At 40.3% G+C, this 13,947-nt stretch overlaps 1 protein-coding gene across 2 annotated transcripts in view; it reads right to left on the bottom strand.

Annotated features, from left to right (window-relative positions):
• Window positions 1-661: 661 nt before the first annotated feature.
• The window catches only part of LOC101854304 (protein SET), a 17,689-nt gene continuing 4,403 nt past the window's right edge, over window positions 662-13,947 (bottom strand). The window contains exons 2-8 of one of the 2 annotated variants that reach the window (XM_005113039.3): window positions 10,005-10,186; window positions 8,724-8,846; window positions 8,137-8,250; window positions 6,185-6,346; window positions 4,500-4,542; window positions 3,590-3,639; window positions 662-2,402 (exon numbers count right to left, since the gene is read on the bottom strand). In XM_005113039.3, coding sequence (XP_005113096.1) covers window positions 2,349-2,402; window positions 3,590-3,639; window positions 4,500-4,542; window positions 6,185-6,346; window positions 8,137-8,250; window positions 8,724-8,846; window positions 10,005-10,186 — 728 coding nt within the window. In that variant the 3' untranslated portion in view covers window positions 662-2,348. Of the gene's footprint in view, window positions 2,403-3,589; window positions 3,643-4,499; window positions 4,543-6,184; window positions 6,347-8,136; window positions 8,251-8,723; window positions 8,847-10,004; window positions 10,187-13,947 lie in introns of both variants that reach the window. The other variant, XM_005113038.3, reaches the window with a different exon arrangement.

Genomic DNA, 13,947 nt, shown 5'->3' with positions numbered 1-13,947 from the left:
TAAGAAGAGTTTAGTTTTTAGTAGAGGTTTTTCGGCGCTCGCAACTGCATAAGGTCATAAAATGAGCGCCAGAAGATTAGAGGTGTTAAAAGAGAGTAACAAACATAAAAAAGGAGGGGAGACAAAGACGATAGATGTTTGATAGGAAAGAAGGAGGGGAGATAAAGACGATAGATGTTGATAGGAAAGAAGGAGGAGGGGAGATAAAGACGATAGATGTTTGATAGGAAAGAAAGAGGAGGGGAGATAAAGACGATAGATGTTTGATAGGCAAGAAGGAGGAGGGGAGACAAAGACGATAGATGTTTGATAGGAAAGAAGCAAACCACACCAGAGTCAGTAAGAGTTTTACGAAATTTACAACACAATAAGGTCATACGAGTGTTGAAGATTAGAGGTGTTACAAGAGAGCAACAAACATAAAAAAGGAGAGATAAGGACTATAGATATATATATAATTTGATGGGAAAGAAGGAGCAAACCACACCAGAGCACCCGCATGTTACAAGAGAGCAACAAACACAAAAAGAAAGAGGGCAGATAGAGACGATATTTCTTTTAAAGAAAAGAAGGAGCAAACCACACCAAAGCTGCACCCACCAGCCACCCACTCATTCCAACACAGAACACAATTAGGAAACAAACGACAAGACGATGAGGGTCCAAATTTGATATTCTCAACATTTATTTACGAAAATGAGAGGCAATTACTGCAAAGACAAGATGAACATCATAAGACCAATCTTACACAAACAAACGAGATAAGCACCGATCATCCATGACAATGTTAAAACCTGTTTTCTTTCAAAATATAATAACTTCACAATTTACCATGTGCTCACTGTGCTCTGTAAAAATTGGGGGAGAAAAAAAAAAATGCTTCAAAAATTGAGACATTGTTCCGTTGTTTACTTTGCACTTCCTTCTGTCCAGTGAGGGATTTAAAAATTGAAAATTGGAACAGTAGAGAATAATGTGAGAGAGAGAGAGAGAGAGAGAGAGAGAGAGAGAGAGAGAGAGAGAGAGAGAGACTATCTCAATTCGAAAGAGACGAGACCTTGTCTAACAAAACTAGAAGAGTTGTTCCTGCGAGACTTCTTCCACGACTGATGAAGCAGCAGCAGCAGTTGCTACACATGAGATGAGGCAGGCATCAATGGTCCAACATAGGTCGGGGATGAGAGGGCGGTCTCCTCCCCTCACACAATGGGGGGTGGGGGGGAGTGGGGACGTGTGAAACGACCGACAAAATGATCTCATCAACAAGAACAAAACAGCTCCCTTGGCAAATGACCTGAGATATAATCATAAGGATGATGGTACAACTTCAGAGCGGAACAAGAGTCAAAGAAAACACGTACAAATTTCCTTACGTACCATCCATCAATTTGCTGCGTTTGCAAGAGGAAATCTTTGTGACTGATTTTTTTTGTACAAAGAAGGAAAAAAAATGGAACTTTGACTTGTACATGTGTGAAGGATGAATGGAACAAAATTTTATGAAGCTTTTGGAAACACCACAAATCATGATATGAACTTTATGTTAGAAACAAAGTGAAAAAATAAAATACTGTGTTTAATTACGGTACCTAATTTGCTTCACATAACCTTTAAAAAAAAAAAAAAAAAAGCAAGTTTTATATTTATTCCCCCCCCCCCCGTTTCACTGAACACCACGAAGGTAGGTGGGTACAACCTTTACGTAGACAAAGATTTGGAACGCCAGTGACCTTGACACACACGCAGGCCGGAGCAACACGTCCCAGGCTTGTCAGACAAGGCGGAGGCCTCCAGACCCTCACTCTCCACAAACCGGGACAGAAGGAGGACAATTTACCTCTCAGATACAACCACTCACTAACACAATGGAACTTCTACTTGGCCCAACCACTCCTCAGCCAAAGGGATGAAAGTGCACACCGAGACCCAATAATACAACTTTTGTTTTGTTTTGGTTTTTTTCCTTTTCTTTTTTAAAAACATCTTCCATAACATTTTCTCTACTTCAAGTACAAAGAGAAGAAAATTTTTGAAAGATTTTTAAAAGTCTGCTTTTCAACAAACAGCCACGGCATACAAAAACTCTCAGTAAAAAACCCCCAAAACAACCCAACAAAAAGATGGAAGGTTGCATCTGAGACCTAGCAGAGAGGATGTTGATGGGAACTTCTGAAGCAAAGGAAAATGACAACATGGAATAGTGACAAGTTTCCGAGTGAGATGACGATCGATGACACATGAACTGATGATGAATGATACGTTGTCTCAGTCAAAGTTACGCACACAAAAATAAAAATAAATATAAAAAAAAAAAAATTTAAAAAAAAGAAAAAGAATGGTCCTCATGTCTAACCCTCCTCCTCCTCCTCGTCCTCATCCCCCTCGCCCTCCTCTTCAACCTCCTGGGGAAACAAGGAAAACACAAGGAAATGTCAGTATGTTCTTAGCTGTAGTCTTGTAACAGTCAGTGGCGTTTGTAACACAAACAGGTCATTGTACAAGAGCTGAAGACTACAGAAGGTGTAACTAGAAAGTAACATTCAAACAAAACAAGGAAAGATAAGGACAAGTAGTTTTAGTTTTAGTAGAGTTTCTTTTTATTAGTAGAGGTTTTATGGCACTCGCAACTGCATAAGGTCATATGAGCGCCAGAAGATTAGGTGTTACAAGAGAGTAACAAATATAAAAAAGAAGAAGGGGAGATAAGGGCGATAGATGTTTGATAGGAAAGAAGAAGCAAACCAGACCAGAGCACCCGTCAACCACCCATTCTATGGCATTTGTCAGAAGACAAATACAGAATGGGTGTCGCATTCAACGAGAAGTTGGCTCCAACGAGGCAATCCCTAATCCCCAATAAATCCAGCAAAACAAAGTTTAAAAAAACTTCTATACCCAGGGAAGCTTCAGTGTTACCCCCCCCCCCCCCCCCCGGTTTACTATGTCACAAAATACAGTTTAGAAAACGCACATGCAATATTTGTGTTTTTTTAACACCACGGAAGCAAAATAAACTCAATATTTTTAATTTGAAACTGAGTAAGGAAACCTTCTCATGTGCGTGAGGGTACGAGCACAAAGCGAAAGATTCAGACATGAACCGCATCCCCAACATAAAACAAGATTTTAGTTTAGTTTTAGTCAAGGTTTTTCGGCGCTCGGAACTGCATAAGGTCATATGAGCGCAAAGGGCTGGATGTCAACAGAGAAGTCCTTACAGGGAATCAGACTTATTCTGCTCACCTCCCTAGCTTCAACAGCATAAAGTCTGCTTCGACTATCAAGGCACCCCAGAAATAGCCGGTCACAAGAGTGTGATAAACATACAAAAGAAGTAGAGGAAAAATGACGATAGTAAGGATTAGCAAAGCAAAAGCAGCAGTTCCCTGTTGCAGTTCAGGCACAGTTATGAGCGTGACATTGATGAATCAGCTCATTTACTATTACAATTCTACTGTGCATAAGAACTCGCGATGTTAATGTCCCCACCTTTGGGAATGGCCTAAAGACACTTCTGTCAGAAGCACCGCTCCAGGGGGCAAAAAAAAAGATTTGATTAGGCAGTCACTCGTTCAACCACAATACTTACATCTTCAGGTTCCTCTTCGTCTTCATAGTTTCCCTCGTCATCAAGATCATCTTCTGAGAAAAAATAAACATAAAATATTACAATCTAAATTTCAACATGTGCTAGAATCACAAAATACAAAGAAAACAGGGACAGTTAATATTTCATATCTGCATAACTGAAAGTGATCAGTTCTGAATAAAAAGACAACAATGTTTCTATCTAAATCCAACTTTCTGATTATATTATGCAGGCTTGCCAACTTTTGAGATACTGAATTATGGAACTTTGATTGTGCCAGACACACACTTCTGTGATAGGCTACTAAAGATACAAAAAAACAAGAAACAACACCCACACTGTTTCGGGAAAGACAATGGCAATTCGGGAATTTCCCGAAAAATTCGGGAAGGTTGGCAAGCCTGTTACGCAACCTATCACAAGAGGTTTTCACAACGCACAAGCTGTATTTTTTCATTGACTACAATCTGACCAATTTCAGGAGAATCCTGAGCAGTAACGATTGTGACATGAAAATAGATATCCCCCCCCCCCCCAGTACGAGAAAACTGCTTTTATTGTTCTGTCACCTCAGTACAACCAAACCTTTTCCCAAACTGTTAGCAAATCTCCAGGGAAAAATGACAATTTTGCCATCCATGCAACTAGAAGACTTGACTGGTGCAACACGACACATCCCCTCCAATCATCACTGGCCGCTGGATGATGCAAACATATACAGGGGGCTCTCGTGGTCTACGGGTTACAGTGTTTGCCTTTCATTCAATACGTCTTGTGTTCGAAAGCTGACAGCGCAAAACTCCTTTCCTGCTCTATAACCATGCTGTCATTCGCTTTTATTTGTCTCCACTCCCCCCCCTCACCATCCATGATACATATTCACAACAAAGTGTAACTTTCATGGACTTACCCTCAACACCGTCCCCGCCAGTCTCCTCGTCTATTTCAGACGCCTGGAAAAAAAAAAAAAAAAAAGAATACAAAAGTCAAGACAATAGAATCCTGCAAATGAGAAATCGATATCCAAAACTAAAACTTTCAGAATAAAATGTTTCTACACATCTGGTGATAACTTCTCTACACATCTGGTGATAACTTCTGACTTTATTCGCATCTAACTAAAAGTGATTGTTTTTCCTCAATAATTTTCTTTTATATTCTTAATTATATTTTAAAACTCTTCTTTCAATGTAACCTTTAACACTTTACTTTACTTTTCCGATCCAGCGGCCATTTGGGTTCTAGCCCTTCGGTCTGTCGATATGGCAAAGAATTGACAGGTTTTAATCAGCTGTGTTGTGTCGCTGTATAGAGTGTTAACCTTTAACACAAAATGACAATGATTTCTGCTTTACGTGGAATCTGTAGACACAACACTTCATTATTTTCTCTGTGTGTGTGTTTGTGTGTGTTCATTTTAACTGATTTTCTACACAGCTCAAAGTCTGTTTCTAGAACACAAACTTCTAGACTTGTTAAAAAAAAAAAAAATGAAATAAACACAAGACAATATGGCGTGCTCAAAGTAATGCTGGACAAAAGCTGTATTCTATTATTACATTTTCAGGTGGTTGTTTAACAAATATTTTGAGCTGCAAGTCTTTATAGAACACTAATGTACCAATCACCATTTACATTCGTTTCATAAGTCCACGTACAATGGAGTTGGCTGAACCTGCAATCGGCAGAACTGTCAGAAATTCTTTAGTTTAGCTGTGGGTTTTTTTTGGCTTAGAAAGGTTGCTCAAAAATGTGAAAAGAAAAAAATTAATAAATAAACCCAGGGATCTGTTTTTCTTTCAGTTCACTGCCGTTCTTGGATCAATCATGTTGGGTTTAACTCATTGACGATGTGCCGGGTTCCGGCGAGGTCAACAAACTCTCAAGACACGCCGGGTCCCGCGTACAATTTTTTTTGTTACCTAAAAACTAATAGAATCTCAAGGGGAATGACTCCCAGAGTTAGTTAAACCATTTAACTTTATTGTGGTTGTATCCCTTTGACCATTGGTCACCCGTATTGTGTGCTATAAGCAATCTGCCGAAACACGCTGACCTGACCTACTTTTTACATAAACAAGCAAGAGAGAGCTACTGGATGCTCCTTTCACTACCAATGAAGCGATAGGGATTATTGATTCAGGAGACTACAGTGCTCCTGGCAATATCACTATTCTTATAGATATCACTTTGTATTACTTGTTGGAAACCATTCTAATTGACTACAATCAATTCTGAGATCCATGTGCTCAGCTCATAAAAAAAAGTATTTTTCCACATTTACATATAGTTCCCCCCCCATCTAAAACATTTTTTTCAGTTTTTATAAAAGTAAATACATTTTATGTAAGTATACATGATGATCTTACTTTGTGCCAAATTTCATACCTGTACAGTTGATAGGTTTATCACACTGATTTTTTTTTTAATGGGTAAGAATCGTGCATTCCAAGTGAAATTTTTGTGAAAACTTGAGTCTTCAATGAGTTAAGCAGACTCCAGTTATTTGGCGCTCATATGACCTAATGCAGTTGCAAGCGCCGTAAAACCCTCTACTATAAAAAAAAGACTCCAGTTTAAGTCCCCGTCACTGACCAGGTAGTACTGCAGTGGGTTGGGCCAGATATCGTCCTTGATAACCTCCCCGAGTTCGTCAGCGCCGGCGTCACCATGGTCGCCGAACCAGCTGAAAAATGATTCCTGGTCGTCGTGACTCCTCTTCTTTCCCTTGTTGTCGTTTCCCTTCTTCGTCAAGTCCTGCAACGAGGAAACACAATGTCACATGAATATTTTTACATTACCACATTGGAGATCAATCACTTGTCTTGGGAGAATGATTAGGATAAACGGTTTTTACAACTAACCATGATCTCTCAATATGACGACAATACATACGCCACAAACGAATCTAAATATCAAAATGTTTGGACTGCTCTGTTGACATCCACCGCCTGGCGCTAATACGACCGTATGCAGTTGCGAGAACCGTAAAACCTCACTAAAACCAGAATTTCAAAATTCGGCAACTGCATTTTCAGTAATAATAGTCAAGAAACTAAACAGCGTACAATTCATATGAATACAGGGAACAATTAGCTATGCTGCTGGAACAGCAGAGACATCTCGGCATTCGTTTCATCCAACCTCTTTAGCACTGTAGCAAAAATAAATCAAGACCACTATCTATTCCTTCATTTGTTTAGACCTGCATGTGAGCCTCAACCAAATTGAAAATTTTGCGCGCACCCCCCCCCCCCCCCGAGCTTTTGTGGGTGTCATAAGGAGGGACTTCCAAGAAAGGAGGGACTTCCAAGAAACGAGCGACCACCCCAACAAAACACAATAAAGAAGAGACCTAAACCTAACCCTACCCCAAAAAAGAACCGGCAACGGGCCTCATGTAAAAATGCCACCACAAGTCCAAAATGAAAAAATAATTTAAAAAAAAAAAAACCCACACTCCAAACCAAACAAACGAGCATTATAATATGGCCTACATCTCCATTGCTACAATAGGGTGTGATACAATAACACAATAGGGTTTGATACAATAACACAATAGGGTTTGATACAATAACACAATAGGGTTTGATACAATAACACAATAGGGTTTGATACAATAACACAATAGGGTTTGATACAATAACACAATAGGGTTTGATACAATAACACAATAGGGTTTGATACAATAACACAATAGGGTTTGATACAATAACACAATAGGGTTTGATACAATAACATAATAGGGTTTGATACAATAACACAATAGAATTGGAATATGAATCCTCCATATAGATCTAGTAATCTAAATAAATCTAGAGTCTAGATCTAGATCTCTAGATCTTGTAGAACAAGTGAATAGGAATAGGCCTTGAACTAGAAATCCGCATCCGATTCCGAACAGAGGGACTCAACTGAGTCTTGATTCTAAATAAATAAATAATTCACGCACCTGATGAAATGCTCTTTACCAACATTAATATTACAGCACAACCTATGATAGGGTTTGACACAATAGAATTGGAATATGAATCCTCCATTGAGGTCTATAATGATCTTTATAAATCTAGATCTAGATTCTATTAGAACAAGTGAGTCGGACTTAAATGAATCCACACGATCTGAACAATTGAATTAGTAAACAAACGAAATTCAAAATGGCCGCTCAAGCACGAAACTGAAAGTAGATAATTTAGGTCGTCGTCCTTTTTCGTATTGGCATTTCTACCCAGGTTCCGACAATTATGTCGGAAACGCCGACGTCGGCACGAAAACAAAAGTGCCGACAAAGCCGACGGGAGAAAAATGGGGCGTTGGCAGTCGGCCAGGCCTCGCACTACCCACATTGACTGGTACAGATGGGCCTAGCGATAGCATCGGCCGGCTCGCGGATCGGGTCGCGATTGTCGGCAAACATGCAGGTCTAATAAGTTTTTTGTAGCCATTAGAGATAAGCTCAAGTTCCTCCCCATAAACAACCAATGTTTTCCCTGCTTTGGGCCATGTACAGATAGGTCCAGTAAAAAAACCAAACCAACCCCACTCACCTTTCCCTCTTTCCATTTGATGGGCGTGGACTGTGATGAAGGATCGCCTGAGTCGTTCAGGTGGAACTCTTTTGTCAGCATCTCGTTTGAGAAGTATGGGTTTGAATCGAAGTGCTGGAGAAAGGAACACATCAAAAGGTTTACTTCAACAAAACTTAGCAAGCGATAAACACAAAACAGAACACAATCAAAGCAAAGTGGAACTCATAAATCAGTGCACAATTTCAATCTCTTTGAAAATAATAGATCAACCCCCCCCCCCATATATACTTATCAACAAAGAGAACAATGTAATTTCAATTATCTCAAATTAAAATACCTGTTGAGCACTTGTAAATATATTATTTCATACCAGGCATATAACTGGCTTGTATGTTTGAAACAGTGTCACATTGCGACCTCAGTGCTGTCTAGTCGTATATCCATTTTTTAAACAGTGAAAATGTGACATCTTCTTGAGCTCACTCTTTGTTATGAACTTTTCACTGTTATTAAAAATGGAGATACGACAAGAAAGCACTAGGGTCGCGACATCCCGCCCATGCGTTCAACTTAGAGCTAAAAAACAAACAAACAAATCCACTTACAAAGTTAATTCTGTAGCCAGATTTGATATCCTCAAACTCCTGAACTTCGACCTTGGTGAGGTACTGCAGGGCCTCCTCATCGTCCTCGTTGAGTAAGGCTGACACTTGGGGATGATTGACAAACTGACAAGCCATAAGGAAACTAACAACATATATATATCTATTTTTAAAAAATAGTACAGGGTTTTACGGCGCTCGCAACTGCATAACGTCATATGAGCACCTACAACATATATATATATATATATATACACAACTCAAACAAATATTTTAATTACCTCAGTCAAACGAATCATTTTTTAGTAGAGGTTTTACGGGGCTCGCAACTGCATATGGTCATATGAGCACCAGAAGATTAGAGCTGTTACAAGAGAGTAACAAAAGTAAAAAAGATGAAGGGGAGATCAGGACGATAGATGTTTGATAGGAAAGAAGAAGTAAACCACACCAGAGCACCCGCCAACCACCCACAGAGCATTCTGAAACCACCTCAACTTCCTGGGAAGCATACAGTGCAAGCCGCGCGATTTATGAACACTGAAACACTAACACACGGACATCGACATAACACATTGACATCAACACGAAAACAGTCATTTAATGCTGGGAAAGAGCAAGAGAGACAGGCAGAACTAACACGAGGTAAAGGACCTGCTAGTGGCGCCCTCCAGCCACCCTTTGGAAATCAATAAAAGGAAACATTGAGAAGTACAAAAAAATACATCCCACTACCCAAACAAAACATGTAAGAATGCTTTTGTTTTCATGTGAACATAATCCTCTTTCTTTCTCATTTCTCTCCTGTCATGCTAGATACTTCTGCAATGAAGTCAACACAAGAAACTGCAGTTGACTCCCCCTGAGATCTAGAAGAAGGCAAAGAAGAAGAGCAGACAAGATCTGCCCAGTGTTACACAATCTGTTTCAAACAGATTTATTTTAATTTCACATGTAAAAATAGATTCAGAAATTAGGATTATCTTTCAATCTCTTATAACAGAAAATTTGACCCCAATTCATTGTTCCAAATATATAGCAGGACAGAAGAGAGAAATAAAAAAATTGTTTTCCATCAAGAGAATAATCAACTACCACCACAAGCAGAAAACTCTGCCTGACTTAAAAAGTCAGTTTTCAAGACGAAGAGATTTTTAAAACCGCAAAGAGCATGTTCACTTGTGACAAAAACAACAACAACAAAACAAAACAAAATATGAATATAACAGCAAAGCAAGTTTCCTAAATGACAAATGCAAAGAAGCAGTCAACAAGAAAGGATACAGCAGTGACCCAGAAGTTTGGAATTTTCGCTATTAGATCTGACCGCTTCTTGAAATAAGGCTGCCTGAGTGTGTTGTATTTCTGTTCAACTTTGAGAATCTCTTCACTCGCATTTTCATTCAGTTTGTCGATCTCATTCTGAACTTCATCTATTTGTTCAATAGCTTCTTGCTGTTCTTTGTCTGAAAATAAAAACAGAAAAAGTACAATCTTAGTATTTGTGAAACATAAATCCCTGTCAAAACATGAGATTCTTGGACTATAAATTATAACCACAAGTCGGTGTCCAACTGCTAACCATGGATCCACCAAAGTAGGTCACAAGCTTTCTTTGTCTCAGATCATGTTATTCGTAATCGTAATTACAATTGGTGATATGAAAATAAAAAAGACTACACAAAGTTGGGAACAATTTTAGACGATAAGCCTGTCTCCTTATGCATGGCGCTACGGAAAGTCGAGCGTGACAGTCACTAGTGACGAGTCGCGAGGTGTGAATCCTTATACAGGGTGCCCATTGCGGATGGGATCAGGTCGGGTGCAACCGCCCCACTTGTAACCTGAAAAAAAACAACTATTTTTTAGGCGGCGAGCCGGTGCGATCAGCTTGTGCCATGATAGTTGCTTTGCGCCCCCAATCTGGCAAGCAAACCGCCCCGACATGACCCCCCAATGGGCACCCCGTATTGTGCGCGACCACACCCCCCTAATTTTTCAGTCATGTGCAACAAAACTAGTCTCCTTGTGCGTGGCACGACGTTTTTTGTTTTGTTTTGGTAAGAGTGTTACAGAACTTGCAACACAATAAGGTCATATAAGTGCCGAAGATTAGAGGTGTTACAAGGGAGAAACAAACACAATAAAGGAGGGGAGATAAAGACGATAGATGTTTCATAGGAAAGAAGGAGCAGACCACACCAGGGCACCAACCAACCACTGCGCGGCGTTCAGTCGCGTTCGACTGGCCATGCACACAAGAGAGACAGGGGCAAATTTAAATGTCAAGATTGACAAGGAAGCACAAAGTCCGTCAAATGGGAGTTCTACGAGCCGCTGACTTTTTTTCCGGGCATGACCAGTCCTCCTCTTCCTCTTCCCTCTCCTCCTCCTCCCTCTCCTTCTCCTCCTGCTGCCCGTAAAAACAAATAAAAAACCAAAATTAGATTCACAAAACCTGCATTGGATCGAACTGAAGATGAACATCCTAACACACACACACACACACAGCGTGTTGACCGTCACTCCTTGGCTAGATATTTCAACCAGTGGTGATGCTCTAAACAAGTCACGCCCCCCTGTCGCACAAAACTAAACGTCATGTCGCGTGTAAGGAGAAAGCTTTAACATTTTTGTTTTCACACACACACTCAAAAAAACAAAAAAACCTGCCCTAATATGATTGGCCACCTTTATTCTCACCCCGTGTGAGAACAACCCATGTCTCGCTATTCTCACCCCCCTCCCCCCTTTGTTATGAATAGCTCCCACCCCCGGTGTGGGCAGGAGGCGAGAACTTCCCTCTGACCTCCCACAGGCCGATAAAATCACAGAGGCCCTTGGTGGCTTACCGCATGTGATCGGGAATGAATTATAATAATGTAAAAACATTTTTCGCCTCTACAGCAAAACATTTTTTTGGACCTGATTGTAGCATAGGTGACTTACTTTCTCAACCTCGGTCTGCTCTATTTGTGAACCAATGCGAATGAAACTCGGCAACCAATCAGAAAATAGGGCAAAATAATGATATGTGGACGTTGAAGTTCGTACACACATAAACTAACCTATACTTTTGGTGTCGGGAACACTTTCATATCGGGTGTACCGAAAACTATACGGAGCTGGAATTTCAACGTCGAGATGGTAATAGATCTATCCTCTAAAGTGTGCTCAAATTTGAACGTTTTGTGTCAAGTAGTTTAGACCCTATCATAAATGCACGACTACCCCCTTATCCAAAGGGGCTTCGCGTGGAGACCGGCCATTTCCCCCTCATTCTCGCTGAAAATGTATGTGACCTACACGTCCCTGCATGACTATTCTGAGCCCGTTCATTGGTCACTTGAAATAGGGCAATGGCAGGCGCGCGCATCCGGTTGTTTTTCTCTCTATTCCCCTGCAACATCGCAATGGGGGTGTTCGCGCCTCAACAGGGAAAAAGAATTTTTAATTGTACGGCATGCTAGATTGAATTAACTTATCTTTTACGGTTGGCATGGTCTAAAGTCATCAAAGAAAGCTTTGCCATTATTTAATCACACTGCCAACATATTTTTATGATCCCACATGTTGTGACACGATGCTATAAATAAAATGGACTCATCCCGACACCCCTTATTCGCAAAATCGAAATATGAACACCCCCTCCCCCCTGTTAAGGCTAGTGCGCATTAATACACACGTTAACACGGTGGGTCCACCAAAGTTCAATCCGACCAAAATAAATTTTTTATACAAAAAAAAGGCAGGAAAATATTCCTGGCTAATGTGGTAGGGTTCACTTCTAAGCCTATATGGCCACCCCGGGTGAGACTAGCCAGCTTTGGCTATTCTCACCCTCCGTGTGAAACACCAGTTTTTCCTAATTTCGGAATACTGTCTATCGGTGTGGATAATCAAATTGACAAAAGCAAAGAAATAATGACTGTATAGCACAAAAGTAAGCTAATTTGATCGTCTACAAAGATGCTATGGCAATTTCACTTTTCGAATCGAGCCAAACTACGCGGGTCGCCATTTTGTTTTGCCCGAAAGTTCTCGCGCTACTCCTTTCTCTCTCTCACTGACTACAGACAAAATTGCATGGTTTCAACACAAGAGCGCTGGAACGTTTGTTCCAGCACAGAATTCTACACTTCTGTTATCACAATGTAGAATTCTCTGTGGTTCACGGTGAACGCTACACTGGTTGGTCTAGGCTATCACGGTGAACACACACCGGGTGAGAATAGCCAAACGGCTCGCTTGCGCTCAGGGTGAGAATAGAGGTGGCCTTTGTCCTTAGCAATCGCTTATGTTTCTTGTGTAAACAAACGGGAAGGCAATTTCCAAAGAGCCCCCGCACCAACACCACCCCCCAACCTAACCCAAACCCTACCCATCTATTCCACTCTGTCTCATAGTGGTCAATCGTTACGGAAGTCCTCCCACCGAAATAATAGTCACAAGGTTTAATTTTCTAGATTCTAGATTTAGATATCTTCTAGATCTAGTAAAAGTGTGTGGGCTTTTCAAAAACAAAGTGACAATTTCTCCAAACGCTTGGGAAAATAAAGTTGAACTCTATTTCTCGTAACGGTTTTTGGTCTTGAGATTTTTCGGTTATTTGCAAGATTTAGACGTCATCCTTTCATTCTGCGAGGTAGCATTTTTTGCATCTAATTCAATTTCTAGAGCTAGAGATTTTCAAATATCTGAATATTCAGATACTTCAGTTGTGGTTTGGGCAACATATCCGGGCTATACTTCATTTGAAAATACCTTCAAAAGATACTGCGAGAAAACAGGACTGCTCGACTTTGGCAGTAACCTATAATTTTGCATTGTCACCCAGCAAAAACTAAACGAAGCGACTGGTGACTATTTCTCCGAACGTTCGGGAAACTAAAGCTGAACTCTATTTCTCCTAACAGTTTCCGATCTCGAGATTTTTGGGGTTATTTGCGAGATTTAGGTGCCATCCTTTCATTCTGCGAGGACTGGGAAGAAGCATTTTTTGCGTCAAATTCAATTTCTAGAGCTGGAGATTTTTAAATGTCTGAATATTGAGATACTTCAGTAGGGGATGGGGCAACGTTCATGGACTATACTTCATTTAAAAATACCTTCAAAAGGTACTGCGAGAAAACAAGACTGAAAAGTAACCTATTGACTATTGTGCATTTAGTAGTCACCCAAAAAAAACTAAAATCCTTTATGTAAAAAAAACAAAAAAACCTCCCCC

The sequence above is a fragment of the Aplysia californica genome, unplaced genomic scaffold (assembly GCF_000002075.1).
Source record: "Aplysia californica isolate F4 #8 unplaced genomic scaffold, AplCal3.0 scaffold01572, whole genome shotgun sequence".
Taxonomy (NCBI): domain Eukaryota; kingdom Metazoa; phylum Mollusca; class Gastropoda; order Aplysiida; family Aplysiidae; genus Aplysia; species Aplysia californica.
This window is presented reverse-complemented; position numbering and strand designations above follow the sequence as displayed.